Raw genomic sequence first — 25,927 nt, 5'->3', positions numbered from 1 at the left:
TCTGCTGATAAACTGGAGCCGGTCATAAGCACACTGCCCAGGTATGGGAAACTCTCCACTCTCTCCACAACTGCCCCATCACCAATTGGGAGTTGTGGGGGTGGAGTGTCCGATGGTACAAAATACCCAGGCAGGTGCTTAGTTTTGGTGGGGCTGATGGTAAGGCCCCACCTCTTAGTGGCATGCTCCAGTCCCAGCAGCAGCGTCTCCAACTCCTCTTCTGAATGAGCAGCTATTACCAAATCATCGGCATACATAACGTGGTTGACCAATAGGGAGCCATCCCTTGATCGCACCCGGGCGTCGATCAGCCTCCCATTATATCTGTAACAAATGGAAATTCCCCCGGTACAGCTATTGAAGGCTTCACGAACTACGCAGTCGAAATAGATGTTAAATAATGTGGGAGCCAGAGGACATCCCTGTCGCACCCCAAGGTGTACAGGGAAAGGCTCCGACTCCCGGCCACGTAGTTTTACCCGGGCCCGCTCACCAATCATGAAGGTCCTTAATGATCGTGAGCAGAGGGTCAGGGACTCCGAAAGCATGAAGAACAACCCAGAGCCCAGTCCTACTGATGGTATCATAGGCCTTGACCAGGTCAATAAAGCAGAGATGTAGGTCTTTTTGGAATTCCCTACACCTCTGCTGTAGCAGACGGACAGAAAATATGGCATCTGTGCAGGACCGCCCTTTCCTGAAACCGCATTGGGGCTCCGCAAGCCTCTCCTCAGCGTGCCTAGCAAGGCGATGTTGAATAATCCTTGCCAGGACCTTTCCCGGCACACTGAGGAGTGAGATGCCCCTGTAGTTGTTACAGTCGGTACGGTCCCCCTTCTTAAAGAGGGGGACCACCAGGGCATCCTTCCAGTCCTGCGGAACCCGTCCAGTGGTCCAGACTGTTGTTATGATGTCATATAGGGCAGTCTGTGCACAAACGCCACCCTCCCTCAGCATTTCGCTTGGGAGATCATCTCTGCCCGGTGCCTTCCCTGGTCTCAGACTCCGGATCGCCCTCAGTACTTCCTCAACAGCTGGCACCTCAGCCAGCCACTCACAGGGGGTGACCTCTTCCAATATTTGAGGCACCGTAGCCTCAGCAGGGTTATCCCCACTTTGTGCCATGATGTTTTCCTGGCTAAGAGATTTTCCCTCCCCCAGGACCTCACAGAAATGCTCAGCAAATCTGCAAACCTGTTCCTGGGGGTCGGAGATTGGATCACCGTTTTTTCCTCTAATGATGGTAATAGGTGTGGCGCTGCAGGTTACTTTTTTGATGGAGTTAAATAGTGATTTGTGATCGCGGGCCACTGAGGCAGACTCCATCTCCTCAGCAACCCGCGACCACCACCCATCCTTACAGCGCCTTACGGCTCTCCGAACCTCCGAGCGAAGGCTGCGATAAACCTCCTCATTCTCTGACGTGGGATGCTGTAGGCGATCAGAGTGGGCCTGTCGCTTTTTCTCAATTAACCTGAACACCTCCTCTGTCAGCCAGGGTTTCTGGGGAGGTCTGGACCGCGTACCCAAAGCAGCCATTGCAGCTGCATGAGTCACAGTCTTAAACCTCGCCCATTTACCCTCGACATCAGGTGGAGTGGGGGACGATGCCAACCCCAGCTGCAAGCGATGATGAAATTCTCGCTTGCAACTTTCATCAGCTAACTGAGACCAGGCCACTTTTGGTTTGAATGGGGTCCTGGGTGTACACCCACCACCGGAGTGGAAAAATGGCAGGCGCATCTTACAGATGACTAGTCGATGGTCAGAGGGCAGATCAGCTCCACGGTAGGTCCTGGTGTCAAGGACATGGGCTCGCATCCGCTGGTCCGTCACTATGTTGTCCAGCAGATGTTCTTGCTTGGACCCGGCATGTATCCATGATGTTGTGTGGATGCGCCGATGCCGGAAGAGCGTGTTGGTAATTACAAGCCCATGGGCTGCACAAAAATCTAGCAGCCTCCTACCGTTATTATTGAGCTGATCTGGCCCATGCCTTCCAATCACTCCAGACCAGGTGCCAGCATCATGACCAACTCGGGCATTGAAGTCACCCAACAAGATGACTCTGTCCCGAGTGGCCACTTTAGCCAGCACCTGTGACAGGAGGTCATAGAAAGCATCTGACTCATCGGCTTTGCCTGCATCCCTCCACGGATGTTTGTCTTTGGTGGGGGCATAAGTAACCACGACCACCACTCCTCGCCTCTGATTGATGGGAAGGCGAGCCCAAAGTATCCTGGGGCTTACAGCTTCCCACACCTCACCGCCACGCTCCCACGCCCCCTTAATTCTTTTGTTCAGAAGAAGAGCCACACCCTGTTGTTTGGCAGTCTCCTGCCCCGAGTAGAGGACTGTCCACCCCTCATGGTGGCAGGATCCAGAACCGGTCCACCAGACCTCCTGAATGCCACAAAGATCCAGGCGGTACCGGTCCAGCTCCCGACAGAGGAGTGGCAGCCTCTCCTCTGCAGTGAGCATTCGAACATTCCACGTGGCCATCCGCAATGGTTTTTCGTTGTTTCTGGAGGAGCCCCGAGGGTGAAAATTCAATCTCCTGGCTCCGCCAAATTGGGTTTGGCCAGGAGACGTCATAAAAGCCTGACCCCCCGGGGCCTCCGGCACAAGCTTATTAGTTACAGGTTTATGTTTAATTCGTAGTTTAGTGGTGGTTAATTGAAGGTGGAGGGGTTACCAGCCCCTCGCACCCGTCCAGAGCCCCCGTTTAGCCACTGTGGTGGTCACAGACGCCATGAGGGGAGAGGCCAATGGGCATTGGCCCTCCCCCCACAGCACTGCCCACGACAGTGTTGCCCGTCCGGCACCGTGAGGAGGTAGGAGGTTGTTTTGCCGGGTCTACACACACACATGACGTCATCCCGGCTGGAGGTGGGAATGACGTAAGGGCCGGTGCTGGACACGTGACCGGATCCCAGTGGGGGCCGGGGGTCCAGGGGGACCTCGGGGGGCACGTGGACAGCAGGGGGGGCTTCGAGAGGGTGCTCAAAGGGAGGCATGGCCGGGGTGGGGCCCGGGCCGGGCACGTCGAGGCCCATATAAGCAGCCGCCTCAGGAGGTTCGGGGCTGTTCCTGTGGAGAATGAAGATGCCTCGTGAAGATGCCAAGAAGAGAAGGCCTACAGTGAGTGGACCGCCAGCAGCCACCTGGCTGGGTCACGCTGAAGTAGCTAAGAGACAAGTGTGTGTTAGCTAGGGCAGGTCGGTGGTCACCACCCTATGTGTAGAGTAAGAGTAACTGTTGAGTAAACGTTGTGTTCATTAATAAATGAGTGTTGCCTCCCAAGAAGTGTATGCGCCTAAATTTAACCCATTACATCTAGTTTTTCAACTTGTAATAATTTCTCTGGAGGGAGGGGTTCCCCCTGTCCGGTGGCATCCCCCCCCCTCTTCTCTCCCGGTGAGTGTTACATTCTTTTGCCTCTCACAGAGGGGTGGTTGTGGCTTTTTGAAGTCGTGTTCTGTTGTACTGTTTGGAAATATTTTTTTACCTCTTTTAGCTTGATACCGTACCACTTTTGTAGTTCTGATTCTGTAAGTGACTCAAGGTATCTTTGTAGGAAGTATTGTAAACACTGCATCGTGGTTTGGAATTCCTTCATTGTGTTTGATTTTTCTTTTTAAGGCGAGATGCCCTCTGCATGTGTATGCGATTTCTTGCTATCACGTGCTGCTAGGAGACAAAGGCACTTGGGAGGCTCTTTCTCTATGGGATACATTTTATCTTGGTTGTGTGATTGACCTGTTTCGACTTTTTTTATTCTTCTGGATGACCCTCGGTGAAATACTTCATAATTATTATTTGGTTTATGTTTATCCATAATTAATTCTTTGGTTCTTTTAGGCCGCTGTACGTGAGCTGTATCGTTCAGTTTCGTTCCGACAAACGGGGCACTACTTTTTCTTTTGCTCAATATGTTCAATGTTAATAAAAGGTATCCAAGCAAAAAGTTCTCCACGCATTATCCTGCAGTTAATGAGAAAAGTGTAATTTATTGGCGCACTATATTGACTGCGTATTGAGATATATAAAACTGTTGAGCTAGATTTTCAACCAATCAGCATCGAAAATGTAAGTAGGTCTGAGCCAAAATCAAGCCAATATCACTACGCACATGTAAACATTGAGGACGTAAGCAGTGCAGCTTCATCTGATAGCGGCGATCAAGCTCGATTAAGGTGAGTTCCACACAGCCATGTCCTTTATGGCAGTGATAGGCAAACGTTTCAAAGAAGCAGGACTACAGGATATGCTGATTGAATCAAATGTGGTAGCTGTTGGCTCAATAAATGGAGTCATTAGTGGACATCACTACAACCGTAGCATTCGTGCACACAAACTCCTATTTGAGGCAATGCATATCTTGCGGTTGAGGTCATTTCTTCAGTCCCTTCCTGAGCAACAGCACACTCGTTACATATCAGCCATGGAAGATCTAGTACGAGAGTACAAGTCTGAGGCAGGATTTTCATCTAACTCAGTGTCTGACATATTATCAGATATGCTGTCCTGCTATGATAGATATGTACATGAGATGAACTCTGTTATTCCCACCTTTGGACTTTGGAGCTCATACATTGAAATGGTTCAACTGTTACTGAGTTTCATTAGCGCAACCAGAGACTGACTGGAGCCTTCACTTAGCAACAGTGCTGGCATGGTATTTTGCATATGACCGCCAAAATTATGCAAGGTACCTATGAGCATATTGGGTCGAGATGATCAATTTTCCAAAGACTCATCCACACTGCTATGAAGACGTTACTGCAAAAGGAAACTGGACAGTACAGCGTAAGGATGCTAGCAGGTTCTCATCCATAGCTTGTGACAAAGCAATAGAACAAACCTGCAACCGTGATTCAAAGACCAAAGGCGACATAACTGGGATAACATTGAACAGAGGTGCCGTCCAGCGATGGATACTGTCTCATCCTGAACGTTCTGCAATTACAAGGCAGTGTGAAATGATGGCTGGAATGCAACATGAAGAGAGGGGTCATAAAGAGTTAGATGCAACAAGAATTGCAAAAGACAATGCTGCTGTTATATTTTTGGTTTCAGCGGTTGAGTCTATGATCAATCCCTTCCTGCCTCGTGAAGATCTTGTATGTATTAGCTCTGGTGGTGTTGCTACAAAGACTGTCAGAGATGACATACAAAGTACTTGTGATAAAGGTGAAACAGCTCTGAAAAATTTCATCCAAGATCGAGTCCAGTCATCAAAAACAGACTTCTTCTCTCCAATAAAGTCCTTGAAGCTCACTACGTTTGGGGATCAAATGAAGAAATCATCCAAGACAAAAGATGGAAATCAAGTAATTCAAAAAAATGACAGGAGACTCTTTGCACGACTGTTAGGGATAAGTCAATCCCGGTCTGTAAACTTGAAAGAGATTCTGACATTCACTTGGCAATATCTCATCCCCGCTAGCAAGCACTGATGGTTCATTAGCCAAAACAAATAAGGCTGCTCTTCTAGCTTGTTTAGAATCAAAGTACAAGGACTGTCATGTGAACAAGACTGTTGATGATAATGGTGCCCTACTGATAGATGGCATGGCATGGCATTGATCAGGAGTCTCAAGAATATACCAGACACATTCGGTGAGCTTGCTGATGATCTTCTTCAACTTATGATTAAGATGGGTAGAAAATTCAGTTGTCCAAGGGTCGATTTTGTCATTGATCGCTACCCGGCAGTGAGCATCAAAAATGCTGAACTATCAAGACGTGCTGTTGCTGGACAACAATTACTGCAAATATACAGCATCAAGCAGAAGACTCCAATTCAGTGGACCAAGTGTCTAGCCAGTGGTGAAAATAAAGAAGCCTTGACAGACTTTCTCTTTGAGACATGGAGAACTGTGCCTTTACAAGCAGCTGGAAAAGACATAGCTATCTTTGTGGCACACAGAAATGTATGTCATCAACTCACTCTTAAATATGGCATTGTCTGTCAAAGAGGTAGAATATTTGACTTGTGAGCATGAAGAAGCTGACACGAGGCTCCTACTTCATGCAAAACATGACTGGAGTGAACTTTATAATAAGATAATCATCGAGAGTCCTGACACTGATGTTGCTATCATTTCACTTTCAATAATGGCTAAGCTTCCCTCAGCAAAGATGTACTTCTGACAGGAACAAAAAACAGGCAAAGAATGTTAGATCTCTAGGCTATTGGTTCTGCTTTGGGTCCTTCACTAACAGAGGCACTGATAGGACTACACACATTCACTGGCTGTGACTCATCTAGTTCCTTTTATGGGAAAGGAAAAGAGAAACCACTAAATATAGTGTCTGGAAATGCAGAGTACATCAGTGCATTTATTGCTCTTGGGAGGCAATTTGAAATGGACAGCACCACATTTGTGACCATATAACGTTTTGTGTGTGAGCTGTATGGAGAAAAGGTATCAGATGTTAATTTGGCCAGATACAATAGGTTCTGTCCAGGCCTCTTTCGAACAGGCATTACCTCCAACAAAAGATGCACTTACAGAGCACTTCAAGCGTGCTAACTACCAAGCTGCAATCCACAGGAGAGCATTGGATCTTTTTATAAATGCTCCCAGTCCAGACGGCTTTGGATGTATTGTCAAGGATGGTGATCTCATCATATCATGGATGACTTAAGATCCAGCTCCTCAACAGATTTTGGGGTTACTCCACTGTGGGTGTAAGTCTGGTACTTGTACAGGTGGAAGGTGCTCATGCCATAAGGCTGGCTTGGCTTGCACTGATCTATGTAAATGTGTTCATTGTGACAATGTGAGATTAACTGAGGATATTGTTTCATGTGAATCTGATAGTGAGGACAGTGATCTTGATATTTAGTGATGTGTATATGATAATAAAATTAATATAGGACATATATATTTAATATAAATCAATACAAATTAAATCTTGTTTACAATAATCATTCTTGTGAATATGTACATGTAGTGCAGTTACTGCTCGTGTATGCGAATTGACAATTCACCATTAAATGTGTTATTTTGAAAAGTGTTTTTTTTATATATTATATTTTGGCTTAATTCTATTTGTTATTCAGATTTTACCTCAAATATTACCTTTGAATTGGAACAACATAATGAGAATTAATTGGGATGTTAATGCTACAGTAGAAGTTTTCTTGATAATCTTATCATGTTTACTGTGCATAGATAGCAACTTCAGGTATATCACACATTTCAAACTGGTTTATTTTGTACTTCAAGTGGTAATTCTGCATTTTTGGGTTTATATGATAAACAGGTTTGAAAGTGCAAAATTCCCTATGGTTTCCCTTTTTTTCAAAATGGGCACCTTTAGCATAATTTTTCACAAAAACTGCAAGGTTGTGTGCGGAGAATTTTTCCTAAGGAATCTCTATATATTTCTGATGTTAATTATAAAAAAAGTAGGTAGTGCCCCACTTGGTGGAACGAAACCCTATTTCTAGGCCTCTTTTAGGCTACCGACAGCGGCCTATTTCGGTAAAGTCGCGTAGATAGAAGAAGAATAAAAATAAGGTGAATAACATTAGTATTGAAATAATAACCCACTAATGTTGATTGTAGCATGGTTTTTAATCGGAGTGAGTGTGTTGGCAGTCTATGATGTCCACTTATTCTTGTCGCTAAGTTTTGGACTTTTACCGTTGTGTTAAAAGAACCCAAAAAAACGTTGCCTGTTTCATCATCCCTCGTCCGGGGAGATTTGGGTCCCCCGCTGTTTTGGGTACGTGTGTGTTTGTTCTACTGTTAATGGAGTGATAAGCTGTTTCATCAATGCCTGGCTCCTTCATTCCTTCACGGTCGGGTGTTACATTTTGTCTCTCAATGAGGGCCGCAGTCTCTCCTTTTATGATAGTATTGCTACCACATGCTTCTGGAAGACAAAGGCGGCTGGGAGGCTTTCTCTATAGAATACATTTTATCTTGGTTATGTGTGATTGACCTATTTCGCCTTTTTTATTCTTCTGGATGACCCTCGATCTAATACTTCATAATTATTATTTGGTTTGTGTTTATCCAAGATTTGATTTAGCATTAATTCTAGATTTGAAGCTTTCGTGACTGCAATGATTCATATTCTCAGGTTTTTTCGGTAAAGTCACGTAGGTAAAACATTGTTGAACTCCCCCCCCCCCTCTCCTCCCCCCCTTCAACTTGCTTATAAGGGATTACATCTTGAATCATTGCTTCACTTGATGCAGCTAATCTGGCTGTGACGGTCCCACCTGATGACGGAGACTTGTGTTGCCTCCGAAACGTCGTGAATTTTATTTTTATTTTTGTTTTGTTTTATTTTACTTTCATTACTTTTAATGTTTTACCTACGTGACTTTACCGAAAAAACCTGAGAATTTGATTTAGCATTGTTATTACCACGTATATTCCTAGGGTTTTGTAGTAGGTTCAAATTAGGTGCACACACACGCAACTTGGAGGCAACACTATTTATTAAACGGTAAATAATATAACACTCTACATGAGGTGGTGACCACCTTCCTCAACTCACTAACACTCTGGAACACGACACAGACTGGACCAGGCAGGCAACGGCCTGCCTGGCCCAGGACGACGACTCGGGACTTGACGACCGAAGATGTCTTCACCTTGGAGTACAGTACAACAGCAGCCTCGCTCTGCGTTCACACCACGCTTATATTTGGTTTGGCGTGGCTGGCTCCGCCCCGGCGTGGCTGGCTCTCTTCAGGCCACGCCTCCCTTCCCAGGACACGCCTCACTTCCCCCACCTCTGGGAGGGTCCGGATCCCTCCACCACGTGACCCCCCAGGCACCCCCTTGGGGCCCCCAGCCTTCGTACGGGCCGACACAGTAGTGACCTTTCTCTGTCACTACATCACCCCCCCCTGTATAAACACACAGCCGTCCCCGGCTGTAACACAACTGTGAAACATCGAAAAGGTGTGCCTCCGAACCAACAACATCAATAAATGACCGGCGACCGATAAGAAATACAATCACGTAATATATACAGAATCGACGAGGGTAAAAGGGAACCGCATAGAAAACGGGGAATTAACAACAATTATACATGAAAACTGGCTAACCCACTTACGCTCCAGCACAGCCCCCCCACCCGTTAGAATCACGCATGCAATGACAGTCACCCGTTAGCACCCCCCCGCCTTTCCGACGTGGCGTCACAACTAGTAGCACGCGTCGGCCATATCGGGGGGGGAATTTCCATGTTACCACCCCACCGCCTTTCCGACGCGGCGTCACAACCAGTAGCACGCGTCGGCCATATCGGGGGGGGGGAATTTCCATGTTACCACCCCACCGCCTTTCCGACGCGGCGTCACAACCAGTAGCACACGTCGGCCATATCGGTGGGATTTTAACCCAGTCTCTCTCCAAGACTCGCATCGCAGCATATAGCTGTACCGACCGAGCTGAGACCCAGTCTCTCTCCAAGACTCGCATCGCAGCATATAGCTGTACCGACCGAGCTGAGACGACCCAGTCTCTCTCCAAGACTCGCATCGCAGCATATAGCTGTACCGACCGAGCTGAGACGACCCATCGTTCACTCATTGCACAACATGCACCCTAACAACTGAGGGATACAGTCCCAACGTAACAGGACAACTCCACCTGAACCTTACGAATCTCCAGCCCACTGTTTCAACGCACCTCCGAGTGTCTCACTCTCCGGGCCGTCAGGTCAAGCCATCAGACACAGCATGATGGGACCACACTCTCTGAGCCATGTGAGCGCACAGCCCACTTGGCTAGACAAGCCACGCAGTGTCTCGATCTCCGGGCTGTCAGGTCAAGCTGTCAGACAGCATGACGGGACCACACTCTCTGAGCCATGTGAGCGCACAGCCCACTAGGCTAGACAAGCCACGGAGTGTCTCGATCTCCGGGCTGTCAGGTCAAGCCATCAGCCATTGCATGACGGGACCACACTCTGAGCCATGTGAGCGCACAGCCCACTAGGCTAGACATGCCACGGAGTGTTTCAATCTCCGGGCTGTCAGGTCAAGCCGTCAGCCATTGCATGACGGGACCACAACGTTCATGTTAGACACGCAACACTCACTGGGCCATCCTGGTCAGGACCTGCGCCCCAAGATAGGTGACAGCCAGCAGCACAATTAAAAATCCCTGGCAGCATGTCACCATCGCAATTTAACACCATCACAACACATACAATTTGAATTATGATCCCCCACAGAACTGATCCAATGCCGAACAGGTACGCACAATTTGTGACGATCCCGAATATTCAATGGTCACAACAATACACCTCACATCCCGTATCCGTACACATCATCTCCGAGACTCGCATTGCAGCATGCAGCTGTACCAACCGAGTGGAGAGAGCAACGCAATTTGACGGCAATTAACGGAAACGCACCCCCGATCCATGTAGAACACAAGGGGCATTCCCGCACAAAAGACATCATCTGTGCAACAACGGACAGGAACCAACCAGCGAGTTTGAAACAAACCGAAGCTGTCATTTCTAAATCCCCTTCAACATTAACCATGGGACTCAGGGCATTCGAATTTTGAGAGCAAAAAAACTATACACAAACCCCAAGAATCGCCGAATTGATTAATACAGTATATGCAGTATACGAAGTTCGTACAGTAAATCGTTTGGCGCAATGCTCCATCCAGTCCCCACATGGCAACACACACAATCAATACTCCAGACAATCCGTACATAGTAAACAATCACAAGCAAGTACCCAACATTCCATACACTGTTAACAATTCCAAGCAAAGCTCCATACGGTCTGTACCTTGGCAACAATGACGATCAAAGTTTCTTACAGTTACACGTGACAATCACGAGCGAACCTCCATACAGTATACACAATAACAATGGCGATTTCGCAACAAAACGATGTAACACGAGTCATTAACACGGCAACCTACAGGATATCAACGGAGCTCGGGACACCAACACGAATTAATCATTAACTACACCCAGAAGATACCGATCTCGACGCCGTATTTAACAACAACACTTGTTACAAGCAGAAACCCCCATGGTCGCCGCGTCAATTTATCACGCACACAACCGGACGAACACGCTCCGCAACCCAGCGAGTTAAAAAAAAAAAACACACGCGATCGCAACCCGGCGCACGTAAGATGGGTGAAGATTATTATTTTTTTTCTTGGGGCCGGGTGCTTGTCATGTCACGACTCGCCTGGCAAACTGTGAATAGTGGAGGGCGGCAAGGTGGAGCACTGGGACACCCCGAAGAATCTTGCATGGTGAACACAGCCTGCTCTTGCGAACCCATCCACCTCTCGCGCTCGAGCAGAAGGCTGGAACTCCCCCTCTGCAGGCGTTGATGTCGGCGGGAGCGGCATTTCGGCAGCAGGAGCGGCGTTTTGGCGGGAACCGCGCCCCGACCAGCCCTCGAGTTGGCGGGAACCGCGCCCCGACCAGCCCTCGAGTTGGCGGGAACCGCGCCCCGACCAGCCCTCGAGTTGGCGGGAACCGCGCCCCGACCAGCCCTCGAGTTGGCGGGAGCAGCGTTTTGGCGGGAACCGCGCCCCGACCAGCCGCCGAAATGGCGGGAGCGACGCTTTAGCGGGAACCGCGCCCCGACCAGCCGCCGAAATGGCGGGAACCCCGTGGCCCGCATGGCCGGGCCTCCCCTGCCAGCCCCCGCAGCGACGATGGTGTCCTCTCCCCGCGGCTCCGTCGCTCCATTCCCGATGGCGGCGAAGCAGCAGTGTGGTGACAGTCCCGCCGCTCCGCGTGCAGCGCCATCTCTCTCTCTCTGTCACCGGGGCTGCCATCCCCGGGGCTGTCAGAAGGATGGTTGTCACACCGTCCCCGTTGTACGAAGGCGTCCAGGTGAGTTTTATATTTGTTTTTCGTGTGCCCATTTTACTTCCCTAGGATAACACCTAGCAATATTTATTAACCCCACTTCTGACACCAGATGTAGTAGGTTCAAATTAGGTGCACACACACGCAACTTGGAGGCAACACTATTTATTAAACGGTAAATAATATAACACTCTACATGAGGTGGTGACCACCTTCCTCAACTCACTAACACTCTGGAACACGACACAGACTGGACCAGGCAGGCAATGGCCTGCCTGGCCCAGGACGACGACTCGGGACTTGACGACCGAAGATGTCTTCACCTTGGAGTACAGTACAACAGCAGCCTCGCTCTGCGTTCACACCACGCTTATATTTGGTTTGGCGTGGCTGGCTCCGCCCCGGCGTGGCTGGCTCTCTTCAGGCCACGCCTCCCTTCCCAGGACACGCCTCACTTCCCCCACCTCTGGGAGGGTCCGGATCCCTCCACCACGTGACCCCCCAAGCACCCCCTTGGGGCCCCCAGCCTTCGTACGGGCCGACACAGTAGTGATCTTTCTCTGTCACTACAGTTTTATTAACCTTTGTTGTCTGTCTGTATCCAGATATTTGTGCTGTTTTACTCGAGTTATATTTTGATGTCCTGAGGTTAGAGATATAACTAAGTTTTCAGTTAAAGCTTTCTTGACTGCTGGAATTCATATTCCTTGTGTTTTTTTGGGAAAGTCACGTATATAGCAAGATACAATAACAAACTATGTGAGGTGAATGAGAGTAAAATAAGGTAATTAATAATTCAAGGCCACCAATGTGACTGCAGTCTGGTTTTTAATATGGGTGTGTTGGCAGACTATGATGTCGACTTATTCTTGTTGCTAAGTTCTGAACTTTTAACCGTTGTATTAAGAGATATTTGTTTTTAATTGCCTGTTTCTTCGTGGCGGATACTGTCTGTATTCTTTGAGGGGGGCCTTTGAAGCCATGTAGAGATTCCCCAGAATATCATTAGCAACCCCCCCCTTTGCTTTTTTTTAATTACCTTTTATGGCTTATCTCTTGCTGCCTGGTCCCGAGTGTGAAAGGCAGCTGCACTGCGAATGATTATACAAATTTGGCAGAATTATTCTTAATCAAAATTTTGGAAAAAGGCCTATATATACAACAGGTGTCAAGATCGGCCTCTGTGGAGGAGGCTCGTGAAGGACGCTACTGGGCAGTTGGAGGCAGTCGCCCTCCAACGGGGAGGGGGGGGGGAGCAACGCTCACAACAACGAGCGGAGCGCCGGGTGGCTAAAGCAAAGCGAGTTGGCACAGGTGGTACATCAGCTAGTCATCTCAGTCAGCCGACCCGTGGCACCTGGGTCTGCCCCGTGACCTCCTGCCAGCGGGTGTTCGACATTTCACGTAGCCTCAACGTGCACATAGCCTGGCACAAGCATCGTGGTGACGTCACCGCCACTTAGTGGTGAATGGCGGTTGTTGTTGTTGGAGAGCGGTAGTGCAATAGTTAGCGTGCTGCTCTATGAGCCCAGCGACCCGAGTTCGATTCCCGCTGATGCCCAACACCAGTGGCTATTATCTGAATCGGTCATGGGCCTCACCTCGGTCGACTCGGCCTCAAATGAGTACCTGGTGCGATGTGTAAACATCACCACCTGGGGAGACACGTGACTGGGTGTAGTGCTGGCCACCCACCCCCTCGTGTGCTGTGCCACCCTTCATAGGCGCTCGCTAACAGCACTTGCCCCAATAGTCTGTTAATAGGCTATGCAGGGGTCTGTTTCTGTGTAGTGACATAGGACGTCACTACTGTGTCGGCCCGTACGAGGGCTGGGGGCCCCAAGGGGGTGCCTGGGGGTTCACGTGGTGGAGGGACCCAGACCTCCCGTGAGGTGGGGGAAGGGAGGCGTGGCCTGGGAAGGGAGGCGTGGCCTGGGAAGGGAGGCGTGGCCTGGGCGGAGCCGGCCACGCCAGAGCAGATATAAGCGTGGTGTGAACACAGAGCGGGGCTGTTGTACTCCGAAGTGATAACGATATCATCGGTCCTCAAGTCCCGGGTCGTCGTCCTGGGCCAGGCAGCCTGTTGGCTGCCTGGTCCACACTGTGTCGTGTTCCAGAGTGTTAGTGAGTTGAGGAAGGTGGTCACCACCTCATGTACAGTGTTATATTACTTACCGTTTAATAAATAGTGTTGCCTCCAAGCTGTGTGTGTGTGCACCTAATTCGAACCCATTACATCTGCATGAAGCTTGCACGGAAAAGGTCGAGGTACCACGACTGTCTTGCATCCCTCACCTGCCCCAACACCACTGTACTAGCCAACAATACAGTACTTCCGGGTACAGTGTACCTGCGAAAGGCAAAAACTAACCCCGCGATAACTAAATTATTGTGTAAAGAGGTTGCCCACGAGAAGTCGAAACCGCGAACGATCAACCCGTGAAACTAAAAGGTTTCCTGTATTACATGCAAATGTACAATATTTTCTTTTTTTTACGAGGTAAACTGCTTCCCTTTGTTAAACCATAACACATTTCATAACACTGACGGTATGGGCATTTAAATACAGTACATTATTGTGTTCCGACTTACAAAAACCGTTCGACTTACAAACGGCTCTTGGGAACAAATTATGTTCGTAAATTGAGGACTGCCCATACGCAGTTGACCTAATGTCCGTTTTCTGGAACACGGGGTGATGTTTCGGCTATGCGCAGTTTTATGCTGCCACGATTCTCATCTCCATGTTGAAAAGTTGTGCCGTGAGAGTGCTGTATGTAAAGTGTGAAAAAATTGACTGAGAACGATTTATTTACCAAAGTTTATGTGTTTTTCGTGTTTCATGATAATGTAAGACACTCAACACGCACAACAGGACATTGCAAATGTTCACATTGACGCATGCATAGAGCCATCCACTTGTTGACGTCAGTCATACAGATGCCTAGATGGTGGACCATTTAACGTCCAAGTGAAGGTCTTAGGGGCGAATGTTGGGCGTGAGTGCCGTGGTGTAGGAAGAGTAATGGAGACACAGGGGCTTGTGTTCAGGTGAAATTGAAAAATATTGTGCACACGCACAAGAAATGGAGAGTGACTAAGCATCCTTTAGTACAATAATAAAGCAGAAAGTGTATAGTTAGTTAAACAGAGGGATGGGATGATAATTCCGGACCCAGGAATTATGGCATTTTCCAGGAACATAACCCTCGTGTTCGGCGAGGTCTGCCTGTATTTGACTATATAAAACACATTTTTGATATGTAGTGATGCTGTAGGCAATAGAAAGCAAATTAATACCACTACTGTCAATTATGTTTGTAGAAAACTGGCAAATATGGTCATGTTAAAAGGGACAGAGCTACCTTTTCCCACCACATGTTGAATTCACGTATTATTCTCTTTGTGTTTCAGGATAAAGCTTGGATTATGACGTTCGTTATTGCTGGGGATTTTCTCCTCATGTTTCTTGCGACGAAACTGATTTTCAAGGATCATTCCACGTTGCTCAAGTCAGAGTATGAGCGATACGAGGCTCAGTTCATCAATGAGAAGACAAAGGAACTTGCAAAGACTTTAGCCGAGAGGAACGTTTCTCACCTGTTTGACGTTCTCTCTCGCGTCAGAGCTGGCCAGGACACTTGGGTTATAATCCCGTCTGAACTTCAATATGTGGACAATGGAGAAGACTGCAGTGACCTCCACTCGTGGTCGAGGAGTTCAGGGCGCGGCCCATGGAGAGGGGAAGTTGAGGTTGGGTATACACCTCTGTTGCCCGACATCGGTGAGGAGTCTGGCTAAAGGTGGCGAGAGTGACTCCCAGCACTCCCCACCTCTTAGTGTGGCCCATCTCCCAGTGTAAAGCCCCACCTCCTCGAGTGGCCCTCCCTCCTCCTGTGGCATTACTTCACTGTGAAGGATGGGGATGATTGGCTGGGCTGCTCTTTAGTTGCGAGCGTAATGTGACTGCACTCTCACTGTGCGCGATTGACACGCAACTTTAATGTGTAATAATATGCAGAGCTGCAGGGTTTTACTGCCTAGTAACAAGCCAACTAATGCGGAGTGTAATAGAGAAGTAACTCGCTGAGTGATATGGATTGCAATCATGTGATGTTGAACAAAATGTGTTTACATGTTGGGTCACATTAGTCAGGGGATTGAGTATATATTGTAAATCGCAGGCCTCAATCTAGGAATCTAGGAAATGAAAATGGAGAAGCACACATGGTCAATTTAACAATGAGATTATTTTTATTCCAACGGACAAGCCCAAGATTACTTTTTTTATATTAAGTTAGATCACAAAATAAAAATATGTTGTAAACTCTCGTCCACATGACACAGCCAATGAATAAAGTTATCATGTGTATTACTGCCGCAGCAAACAGATACGTTAGAGAGTATATGGAGAGTAATCGGACAACATTTCAATGGGTACAAAATGTCGCTGATATTTACAACCAGCATCATCAGGCAGTTGCTAGTATTGTGAAAATGTCATCCAGTCTTTAGCCTTAAATAGGGAAATTGATTCCATCAATGTGCATCCACAATGGAGCAGGAAGTATTACATAGAAGTGCATGTATTTGCATGTTTTATTTGAGCTTACAATAAATGTTTGATATGCCACAGGAGCAAGTACTCCAATAAATGCCTTCTGTTGCGAGTTTGGGCAGTGCCCATCCTTGGTATCAATTACAAATTGTTGTTGTGTATTCTTCCAATCATCTCGCCAATTTATCAGTGACTCCCACAATATACTTGAGTTCGTTTTGGTTGCATTTTCACAAAGCATTTGTAATGCGAGCAAGGACTGGGTCACGTGAGTGTGGGTGGAGTCAGGGTCACGTGAGGAGGAGGAGGAGTTAGGGTCACGTGAGGGGGAGGATATAAGGGGAGAACCGGAAGGGGATCGGGAGTGGAGACAGGATAGAGAAGGGAGAGGCCACGCGGAGTGCTGACGAGGAGTGGCGCGATTGCCACGAGGCTGGAGTCACGGCACCGTCAGCCAGTGGTGTTCGTGGGGCAGCGGGGGTGTCTGCAGAGTGTGCGGGAGCACACGGAGCAGCAGGGTGGCTGCGGAGTGTGCCGAGCACACGGGCAGCGGTGTGGCTGCAGAGAGAGAGAGAGCGGAGGACTCAGACGACGTGCGGAGGCACGAGGCGGAGAAGGTGCGGGTCCGAGCGGAGACATCGCGGGGTGCGAGCAAGAACCCAAATAAAGGACACGGAGAACAACATCGCCTGAGAGTCCTTTATTACACATTTATCGAAAGAAAACACTGATGCCGATCTGAAAAGCATACTCACGATCGCCCACAATGAAAATCCTCTTAAAGATGCTAATATAGGGCAAAATCTGTGTCAGATAATGGAAGTCAGAGGATTGAGATGTGAAAAAATTGTGACAGTTGAATGGATTTAATCATTCACAAATCAACAGATCATTCAGTGTTAAAGAAATCCGATAACAAATAGAAGAAATTAACAATGCAATCAAAACAATTAAACTCCCATATATTGCGGGAATCGCTGATAAAATGGCTAGATTTGGCACGGAAAAAAATATACAATTCCTAATACTTTCCCACTCCGAGATGTCTAAGTTTCAGGGTGGGTGCCGTTTACCGCTGAATCTCGGAAACGCGCAAGCGTTTCAGCGTTAATTTTATTTAGGAAGGTGTAGCGCTGCTGTTTTTAAAGACATTCTACTCACCACAGAGAACCGTAGCGACACGACCGCACTCATTGATAGGTGGTGCCAAACTGTAATAGCCGGCGTCAATCTGTACCATATGCCCTCCCGGATGGCCTTTGATGACGTATGTGTACGTGTACATCATCATTAAGAGTGGGAAAGAGTTAACCGGTACCACATATGAACTACCAAAACTAACAATATAAGTTTACTCGATTAATTGTACCTGGGGCAAATGCGTAAGCAAATCTTTAGGATGAAATTTTAGCACAACGATAAAAGAACACCACAGGTGTAACGTTATGTCTTGGACAATGTAAAACATTAAACACACATTGATTCAGTTTTGTAACATTGGAGACTAATTAAGGCAGCTCGAAGTACAGAAACAGATTCCCCCATAGAGCATTAACACTGTTAGTGAGCACCTAAGAAAGCAGGGACGAGGGGGTGGGTGGCCAGCACCACGCCTGCCCGCCTTTGCCTCCTCAGTGGCGATATGTACACACTGAACTAGGTATTTAATTGAGGCCGAGTCGACCTAGGGGATGCGCTGGACCGGCTCAAATAACCGTCACTGGTGTTGGCCGTGAGCAGGAATCAAACTCGGGACCCTGGATTCATAGTGCAGCTCACACACGCAAGCTTAGGTGGCTTCATTACTCTCAGTTCATGCGGATCCTAAAGAGGGATACAAATAATAAAGTTCAGAGACGATGAGTAGACACTCTGCGTTGTGTTCTGTCCTCGAGAAGTGGGCGACTCCACAACAGCCGAGCCCCAGGGGTTTGTGGAACAGCTAAACTTTATTTCAAAGTGTTCTCCAGAAGGGCAGTTGCGTATCTGCAACAGCGACCAGACACCCCCTCTTACAACACCGCAGCTCAATCTCTCCTAAGGAAGTCCGCCAAAATCTAAATTGGGGGCATTCCCCGTAGTCTCCAGCACACGTGGGGCTTGGGAACCTATTTTTGGTCACCATTGCATTCATTTAAAATAAACAATGCACCTGGTTGCCTGTAGCTATTAGCAGAGTGCACATTTATACATATGATTAATCGCAGGTGAGCTCACACTGTCTAAACATGGTAAATTACTTACCTGTCCACATGTTTTTCCACATTTGCCTTTGGAAAGGAAATCATTGACTAGTACCTGCTTGAGGGTTATCTCCTAACCTGTCTACACGTTGCTAGTAAGGGAACCAGGCTTACTTATCTTTACTATATGACCGTTAATAAAAGTGCAATTCAAAAAAAGTGCTTCACCTGTTCTGGAATCTGCAGTATGTTTCTGCAGTTAATCGGCGAATCATCTTTACTTTAAAACTTCGATTTAAAGCTTTCGTGGCTGCAGGGAGTCATCTTGTTTTTTTCCTGGTAAAGTCAAGTAGAAGGGAAATAATAAAATAATAAAAATAAAACATAATAAAATAATTCTCACGACGTTTCGGCCACAACGCAAGCAGCCGTCCTCAGGTGAAGAACAGGTCTGTCGGAAAGACAGCGTCTGAATGAACACCACCAGGCTTGGCAGCGTATATTTAAGCTGGGTTGGAGGGGGAAGAGCGCCTTGACAAAATAATTTGCATATCAAGAGTAATTTAGCATATTTATGGGAAATGCAGATATGGGATTAGTCACTACTTGTAATGCGTAGGAGGAGGGCGGGGGGTTTCAAAGTCATTATGCCCGTGCATTATGCAGGATTAGCAGCAACAAAGAGAGGGAGTATAAACTTCATCAGTATACTAAATATACTCTCCAATAAACTGAGCTACTAACAGTAAGTCATACATTACAATTCTATGTCGCAAAAAATATAATATGCCTCCAGCTAAACTTTTTTCTCTTACATCACACGGGTCTACCCCGTACTATATACTACCATAGACAAACCCAACATTAAATTGTATTCATAATCAACGTTTTTGGGTTTAGATCGCGTTATTTATAAATGTGTCGTAACCCTCCACCACCCGACACGGCCAATCAGTAAAAAAGTGTCACGTTGACAAAAGACAATTAGTTCACTGCTTTAGCCCACCGGTGTGTTGAAGCGTGAAACCACAACATTTACAATTTGAGTACGACGTTTATATAATTACAATAACCCCCCCTCAAATCTTTGCACCTGATGAGTTAATGAGTTAATGATGACGTCACCCTGCTGCTGCTCTATATAAGAACGGGAGACAGAGCAGAGCCTCACCATTCTGGCGAATTGCCCGATGATGCTGGATGCAATTACCAGCGAAACGTCGTACTCAAATTGTAAATGTTGTGGTTTCACGCTTCAACACACCGGTGGGCTAAAGCAGTGAACTAATTGTCCTTTGTTAACGTGACACTTTTTTACTGATTGGCCGTGTCGGGTGGTGGAGGGTTACGACACATTTATAAATAACGCGATCTAAACCCAAAAACGTTGATTATGAATAATATTGGTCGCGAAAGGCTACGTGTTAAACATTAAATTGTATACTGTATTACTATACAACACCCTTAGACTATACATTGTAATATTACACTATGTATTATTCTACCCACCCTACTATATACAACACTGCTGTATTTTCACTATACAATTACGATACTGTATATTACCTTATACATTATATTAAACATTACACTTTTATACTATTTATTATTATTATACAATCTGCTATACACTATACCATTGACCGTCGCGTGAAAGCGTGAAAGGTACTAAGAGGAAGCAATGAAATATGTCAATGGGAGAGTTGTGGTCGGAGACTTGCAGCGGAGCAAAGAATCCATTCCCTGCAGAGAATAAAAGATATATAGTCCATGCCAGTGAGTAGACTGCGGTCTGAAAGTCACCGTAAACGTGAACACAATCAGTTAAGATCCGAAATGGTTTATTACGTCCTTCCAATGATTGCTGAGCCAGAACCCATCTTCTCCGTTAAAATTGTCTCTGTGTTTGTATATGTGGATCGCCTCATGAACGAATCTCTCATGGTAGCCAGATGGCTTTCAGAGAACCTCTGTCTTGGAGAAGTCAATGTCATGTGAGCGCACTGAATTGTAAGAGGGGTAAGTTGAATCTGACGTTTGTGTCACCGACCAGATAGACGTGGAAGGCCCAAACGAATAGTGCGGGTTTTCTGGGAACGGCTGGCAGAAGACCCAGTGCAGAAAGATTTCAACTTCCACCTTCTGGAAAATGTCTCCTGCATTCCCGGGGAGGTTGTGGACATTGAGTCCACGACCTCCCCATTGTCCACGACCTCGATTCTGATTGCAGCTGCGACAAACTGTGGCTTGACGGCAGTTGGTGCCTGTCATGGCAGCAACCCTAGAATCCGCTGGTGGACGCAAGTGGTGAGGGAAGCTGTCAAGTTGAAGGAGGCATTCCGAGCTATGCTCCGTAAAAGGATTGAGAGGTACCGGCTTGCCAAGAGGGCGGCAGCTACAGCAGTCGCTGAAGTGAAAACTCGAGCATGCCAGGAGTTTGGAGAGGCCATGGGTGAGGGACTATTGGGCAGCCTCAAAGATTTTGTGGCAAACCATCCGACACCTTAGGGAGGGGTCAACGGGACGTGACCCAGGCTGTCAGTAAGGGTAGTCGAGAGGTGGAAGGAACACTGAGGAGCCGCTGAGGTGGACAAGATTCGGTCAGAGTTGTTGAGAGTGCTGGACAGTGTTGAAGTGTCGTGGTTAACACGCCTCTTCAATATTGCATGGAAGGCAGGTACAGTACCTCTGGATTGGCAAACTGGGGTCGTGGGACCAGAGGGTGTGCTCTAACTACAGAGGAATTGCGCTCTTCCGCATCCCAGATAATGCTTATGCCAGAGTGCTGGAGAGGAGGCTCTGTCTGGTGGTTGAGCCTCAGATGCAGGAGGAACAATGTGAATTTCGTCATGGTCATGGAACAATGGACCAGCTCTTTTCCCTCTCACAGATATGAGGGGTCATCGGAGTATGCTTCTCCAGTCTACTTCTGCTTTGTATACTTGGAAAAAGCATATGACCGTATTCCTCACAATGTCTTGTTGCAGGTACTGCGAGAGTATGATGTACTGGTGTCACTGATCCCTTTTCCTGGAGTGAGAGCTGTGTCCGTATTCTTGGTGATAAATCAAAGTCGTTCACTGTTGGTATTGTCTCCACTCCTGTTTGTGATTTTCATGGACAGGATATCAAGGCGCAGCCGAGGTATGGAGAGTATCCAGTATGGGGCATGGAGGTGTCGTCGCTGCTTTTGGCAGATGACGTTGTCCTCTTTACCTCGTCAATCTGTGATCTCCAGCATGCATTTGAATGGTTTGATGCCGAGTGTGAAGCGGCTGAGATGAGAATCAGCACCTCCAAATTTGAGGTCATGGTTCACTCCCGGCAGATGGTGGATTGTTCTCTCTAGGTGAGGGGATCTCTTTGGCAAGTGATGGTAAGTGGGAGCGGGAGATTGGCCGGCGGATTGATGCGGCATCAGTGAAGCAGACGCTGATTTCTCGAACAAAGCTTGCAGTTTACAGGTCATGAAATTTGGGTAATGACCGAAAGGATGAGATTGCGGGTATAAGGGGCCGAATTAATGTTTCTCCACAGGGTTGCCGGACTCACTGTGATGGGGTGAGGAGCTCGGTAATCCGGGAGAGCCACAGTCGAGCCGCTGCTCCTCCAGATCGAGAGGAGCCAGTTGAGGTGGTTCAGATACCTGGTAAGGTTTCACCCCGTAGACTCCCCCTGGAACTCTACTGAGCACATCCCACATGCTGCCGCCGCGACTCTCACCAGGGCAAGCAGATTGAGAAACAAACGAACGAACAAGATTAGTAATTTTTTCATAAAAAATATATTAATGATAAATGTATATGTAATTAGGAAGTTATTTGTAAAGTTATCACGAGCTATTATTATTGGCTTACGTTGTTTATGGGCATATATTATCAATCATGATATCACCGAATCACAAGCACGTCAGTTGTGTTAATGGGGGAGATTAGGGACAGAGATTAGCATGAAATGAGCTTCCGTCGCCGCACGAGAGCACCGACTCTGCTGTTGGCGCATATGCGGTGTTAATAGGAGATTAGCACTATATTTTCATTTTATTTTTCTACCTACGTGACTTTATCGAAAGAACCAAAGAGTATGGATTCCTGCAGTCATGAAAACTTCAAATCAAGAATAGTATTCATGCGAGTGTGTAGATTCGTAACATAGATGCTTATGTTTAGTTACGGCAATGAATTCATTGTAAAGATTATTCAATTAAAGAAATGTCCCGAAACAAGTGTACATGCGAGTGTGTAAGTTTGGCTAATAAATGCTTATCAATTGACAAGTAGGACATCAATTAATTTGCAGGAAAAATTGTGATTAAATGTAATATCTCAAAACAATAGTAGTCATGTGAGTGTGTCGATTCGTAACATAGATGATTATAAATATTTAGTGTGTCATCAATTAAGTCATTGGTAAGATTATGGAATTAAAAGAAATATCCCGAAACAATAGTGTTCATGCAAGTGTGTAGGTTTGGCCAATAGATGAAACAATAGTGTACATACGAGTGTGTAGGTTTGGTTAACAGATGTATATACATGTTTAGTGTGACATGAATGCATTCATTGGTTACCATATTCATGCAACTCGAGGGACAGAACAATGCTTTTCACGATCAGCTAATAGTTAACACACCACCTTGGAATGGCAACCCTTTGCGAAACAAAAACAAACATTTATTGGAACAATCTTACGCGCACCGATATGCGCGTTCTGTGTGTGTGTGTGTTGGAGGGCAGTTACCACGAGGTCCAATAATTATAGCGGGCATTATGGTTCGAGTTGTCCACGTACTACTTCTGCTAACTGTGGTTCTGGGGTCCAGAGGCGTCACCGTAGTGCAGCGTTCCTTGTACCGAAAATACCTCAGGTCCCCAACAGGGGGCGCTGGGTCGGCAGTTGTGTGTGTCGAACACACGGCGCTCTCGACTGCTCATTCAGGCTCTGTCCACCGCTGGAGTGGTTGCTGAGTCGGCACGCTGCTCACGCTGGCGGCGGTGCCCGTGCTGGCAGGAATGATGGGTCCAGCTCCGTCTGCGTTGGGGTGCGTGATGGTCACGTCGCTAAATAGCGCTCGCAGCTCGTCTGCTGGGCGGCAGCGCGTCACCCCCCTTGGCACCAGACACTGTTGATCCTTGTCGACTGTGGAACGGCTTGGAGAGACAGCGCCCGTCGTCTTCGTCCCTCTCCACGAGAGTCCTCTGGCAGTTGTCTGTACGTCTCGTACGTTGCTCAGTGGACACGCTCCAGGTCAGGTTATATCGTTCCATGTCAGTCTATGATCCGACCCTCAACTATCCTTCGTCTGTGGGTTGACGATTTACTGGGCATTCTCACGAATAGTGGTTGCTCCAGGTGTTCCCTCGAAGGGGTTGACTTTGATCGGAGTACAATCGGAAGGATCGTCTTACTATGATCGTCTGTATCGGCTGTATACAGCGACCTCGCCACCGGGGGGCAGTCTTGTTCATAATACACTTCCCACGTATTGCATTGCAATTTCCAATGCTGCGAATACAGGTGTAGTGGATTCAATTGAGTCGCAGACGTGCTCTTTGGAGGCAACACATTTGTACAGGTAGGAAAAACAGTTCCACACTGCCCACCAGGGATTATTTGTCTGTCGTGCATAGCCCCTCCCAAACATATACGCTCCAGGATTGGTTGAAGTGCGTCACGTGACCGCGAGCTGTCGTGCACGAATGCGCGGTCCAACCAAGTTCCTACCTGCCCACTCCGAAGGAACGTGTTTGATACCAACACAAAGGGGTAACTGCCCCTCCACCAGATTACAACCTATGGTGGTGGACCACCAGGCTAACCACACTAATCACACTGGGAGTAGCTACAACGGACAGGACCCCGGCTTGGGTCCAGGTCCACGTGTTGGTGACTTCTCGGACGTAGAACGTAAATCTTCAGGATAACAGCAACGATAAACCCCGGTCCCTCTGGGGACCCGGTTTATATCCTCACTGGTCGTGGCTGGCCCCGCCTTTGGCCACGACCACCTTCTCGAATCCTCTGGCAGGATGTCGCCCGACACGTGACCACCCCGAGCCCCCACTGGGGGGCCCCCCTGTGTAGACTTTACCCGTCATGTGCCTTCCAGGGTCAACCAAAGTGCCATGGCCTCCAGTAACCCCATTCATGGCCGGCACCCCGACACCCCATCGGCACTGCACGCCGAGCGTGGTGCCACTCAGCGCTATCAGCACTCACCGAGCCCCTCTAGGGCTGGTACTACACCCACGTGTACAGGGCGTCCGCGATGTCAATACAACGCCGTGCCTCGCTCGAGCCGGCATTACACCGTGACATCCGCGATGTCACGACACAAGCCTGAGCGTGCAATGTCTCTCCCAATGACGCGTATGAAAATAAGGCAAAAACACGATCCGTCATGCGTGGTATCTGCCGGTGCAGAGCTCCCTATCAATTGCTAGTCACGAGGGCAATTCCCCAGAGTCTGCCGCTCGCAGATATACGTTGTCTTGCACTCACGTTGCTGACTTTTTGAGGAACCCAACGTAAAATTTCCCCACACGTACGGCGTTATGTCGTTTTTGACTCGGTTCAGCCTCGTATACAAAACGTACAACTCGTATTTCGCGAATGCGCTGCCATCTTAGCATCTATCCCCAGCATCCTGTCTGCTGCTTCAGTCCAATCATCATTATTCTCATGTTATGCGTAGCGAGTGCTCATTGTAAAGCGACCTAATCCTCAACATCTCAAATCAAAGCCAATCAAGCACAATTCATTCATTGAAGGTAAGATCATGAAAACTATAGGTTAAGGTAAAAACTAAAAAAATGCGATTTAAGATTGTGTTTTTGACACTTAAGTTATTGCTTTAAAATGTTACAAATGTTTTCTATTAAAATAAAAATGTTTTAGTGTACAGGGCTGCTTTGTAAGGCTCATAAAAATGGTTTTCAATTAAGTATTTGGTCAGGATAAATGATGTTTAAAGGTCGTTTACAATGTACACCTTTATAACCAAATCTGAAAATTCTAATCTTTCATGACTGCAGGAATTACTCTGGTTCTTTCGGTAAAGTCACGTAGAAATAAATTTAATAATAGAATACGACGTTTCGATTGCAACACAAGCAACCATCATCAGGTACAAATGAATGAGCAAACAGTCAACTTGGAAATACAATGCAATACAACACAGTCGGCCAACACAACAGTCAACACCCCCACCTGGTTGATTACGTTCTTCCGAAGATTGCTAAATTTGAGTGAGAAACGAAACAGACACGGAGACTGTTTTGTCTCTCAAATTTAGTAATCTTTGGAAGAACGTAATCAACCAGGTGGGGTGTTGACTTGTGTTGGCCGACTC

General features: G+C 47.3%; 1 protein-coding gene across 2 annotated transcripts in view; it reads left to right on the top strand.

Moving 5' to 3' along the window:
* Nucleotides 1-25,479, top strand: part of LOC144734206 (calcium homeostasis modulator protein 2-like) — a 37,951-nt gene extending 12,472 nt beyond the window's left edge. Inside the window, exon 2 of one of the 2 annotated variants that reach the window (XM_078616310.1) lies at nucleotides 22,114-25,479. In XM_078616310.1, the coding sequence (XP_078472436.1) occupies nucleotides 22,114-22,266 (153 nt within the window). In that variant the 3' untranslated portion in view covers nucleotides 22,267-25,479. Of the gene's footprint in view, nucleotides 1-15,249; nucleotides 16,542-22,113 lie in introns of those variants that run through there. The other variant, XM_078616309.1, reaches the window with a different exon arrangement.
* Nucleotides 25,480-25,927: the final 448 nt, after the last annotated feature.

Source organism: Lampetra planeri, chromosome 50 (assembly GCF_965212315.1).
Source record: "Lampetra planeri chromosome 50, kcLamPlan1.2.h2, whole genome shotgun sequence".
Lineage (NCBI taxonomy): Eukaryota > Metazoa > Chordata > Hyperoartia > Petromyzontiformes > Petromyzontidae > Lampetra > Lampetra planeri.
This window is presented reverse-complemented; position numbering and strand designations above follow the sequence as displayed.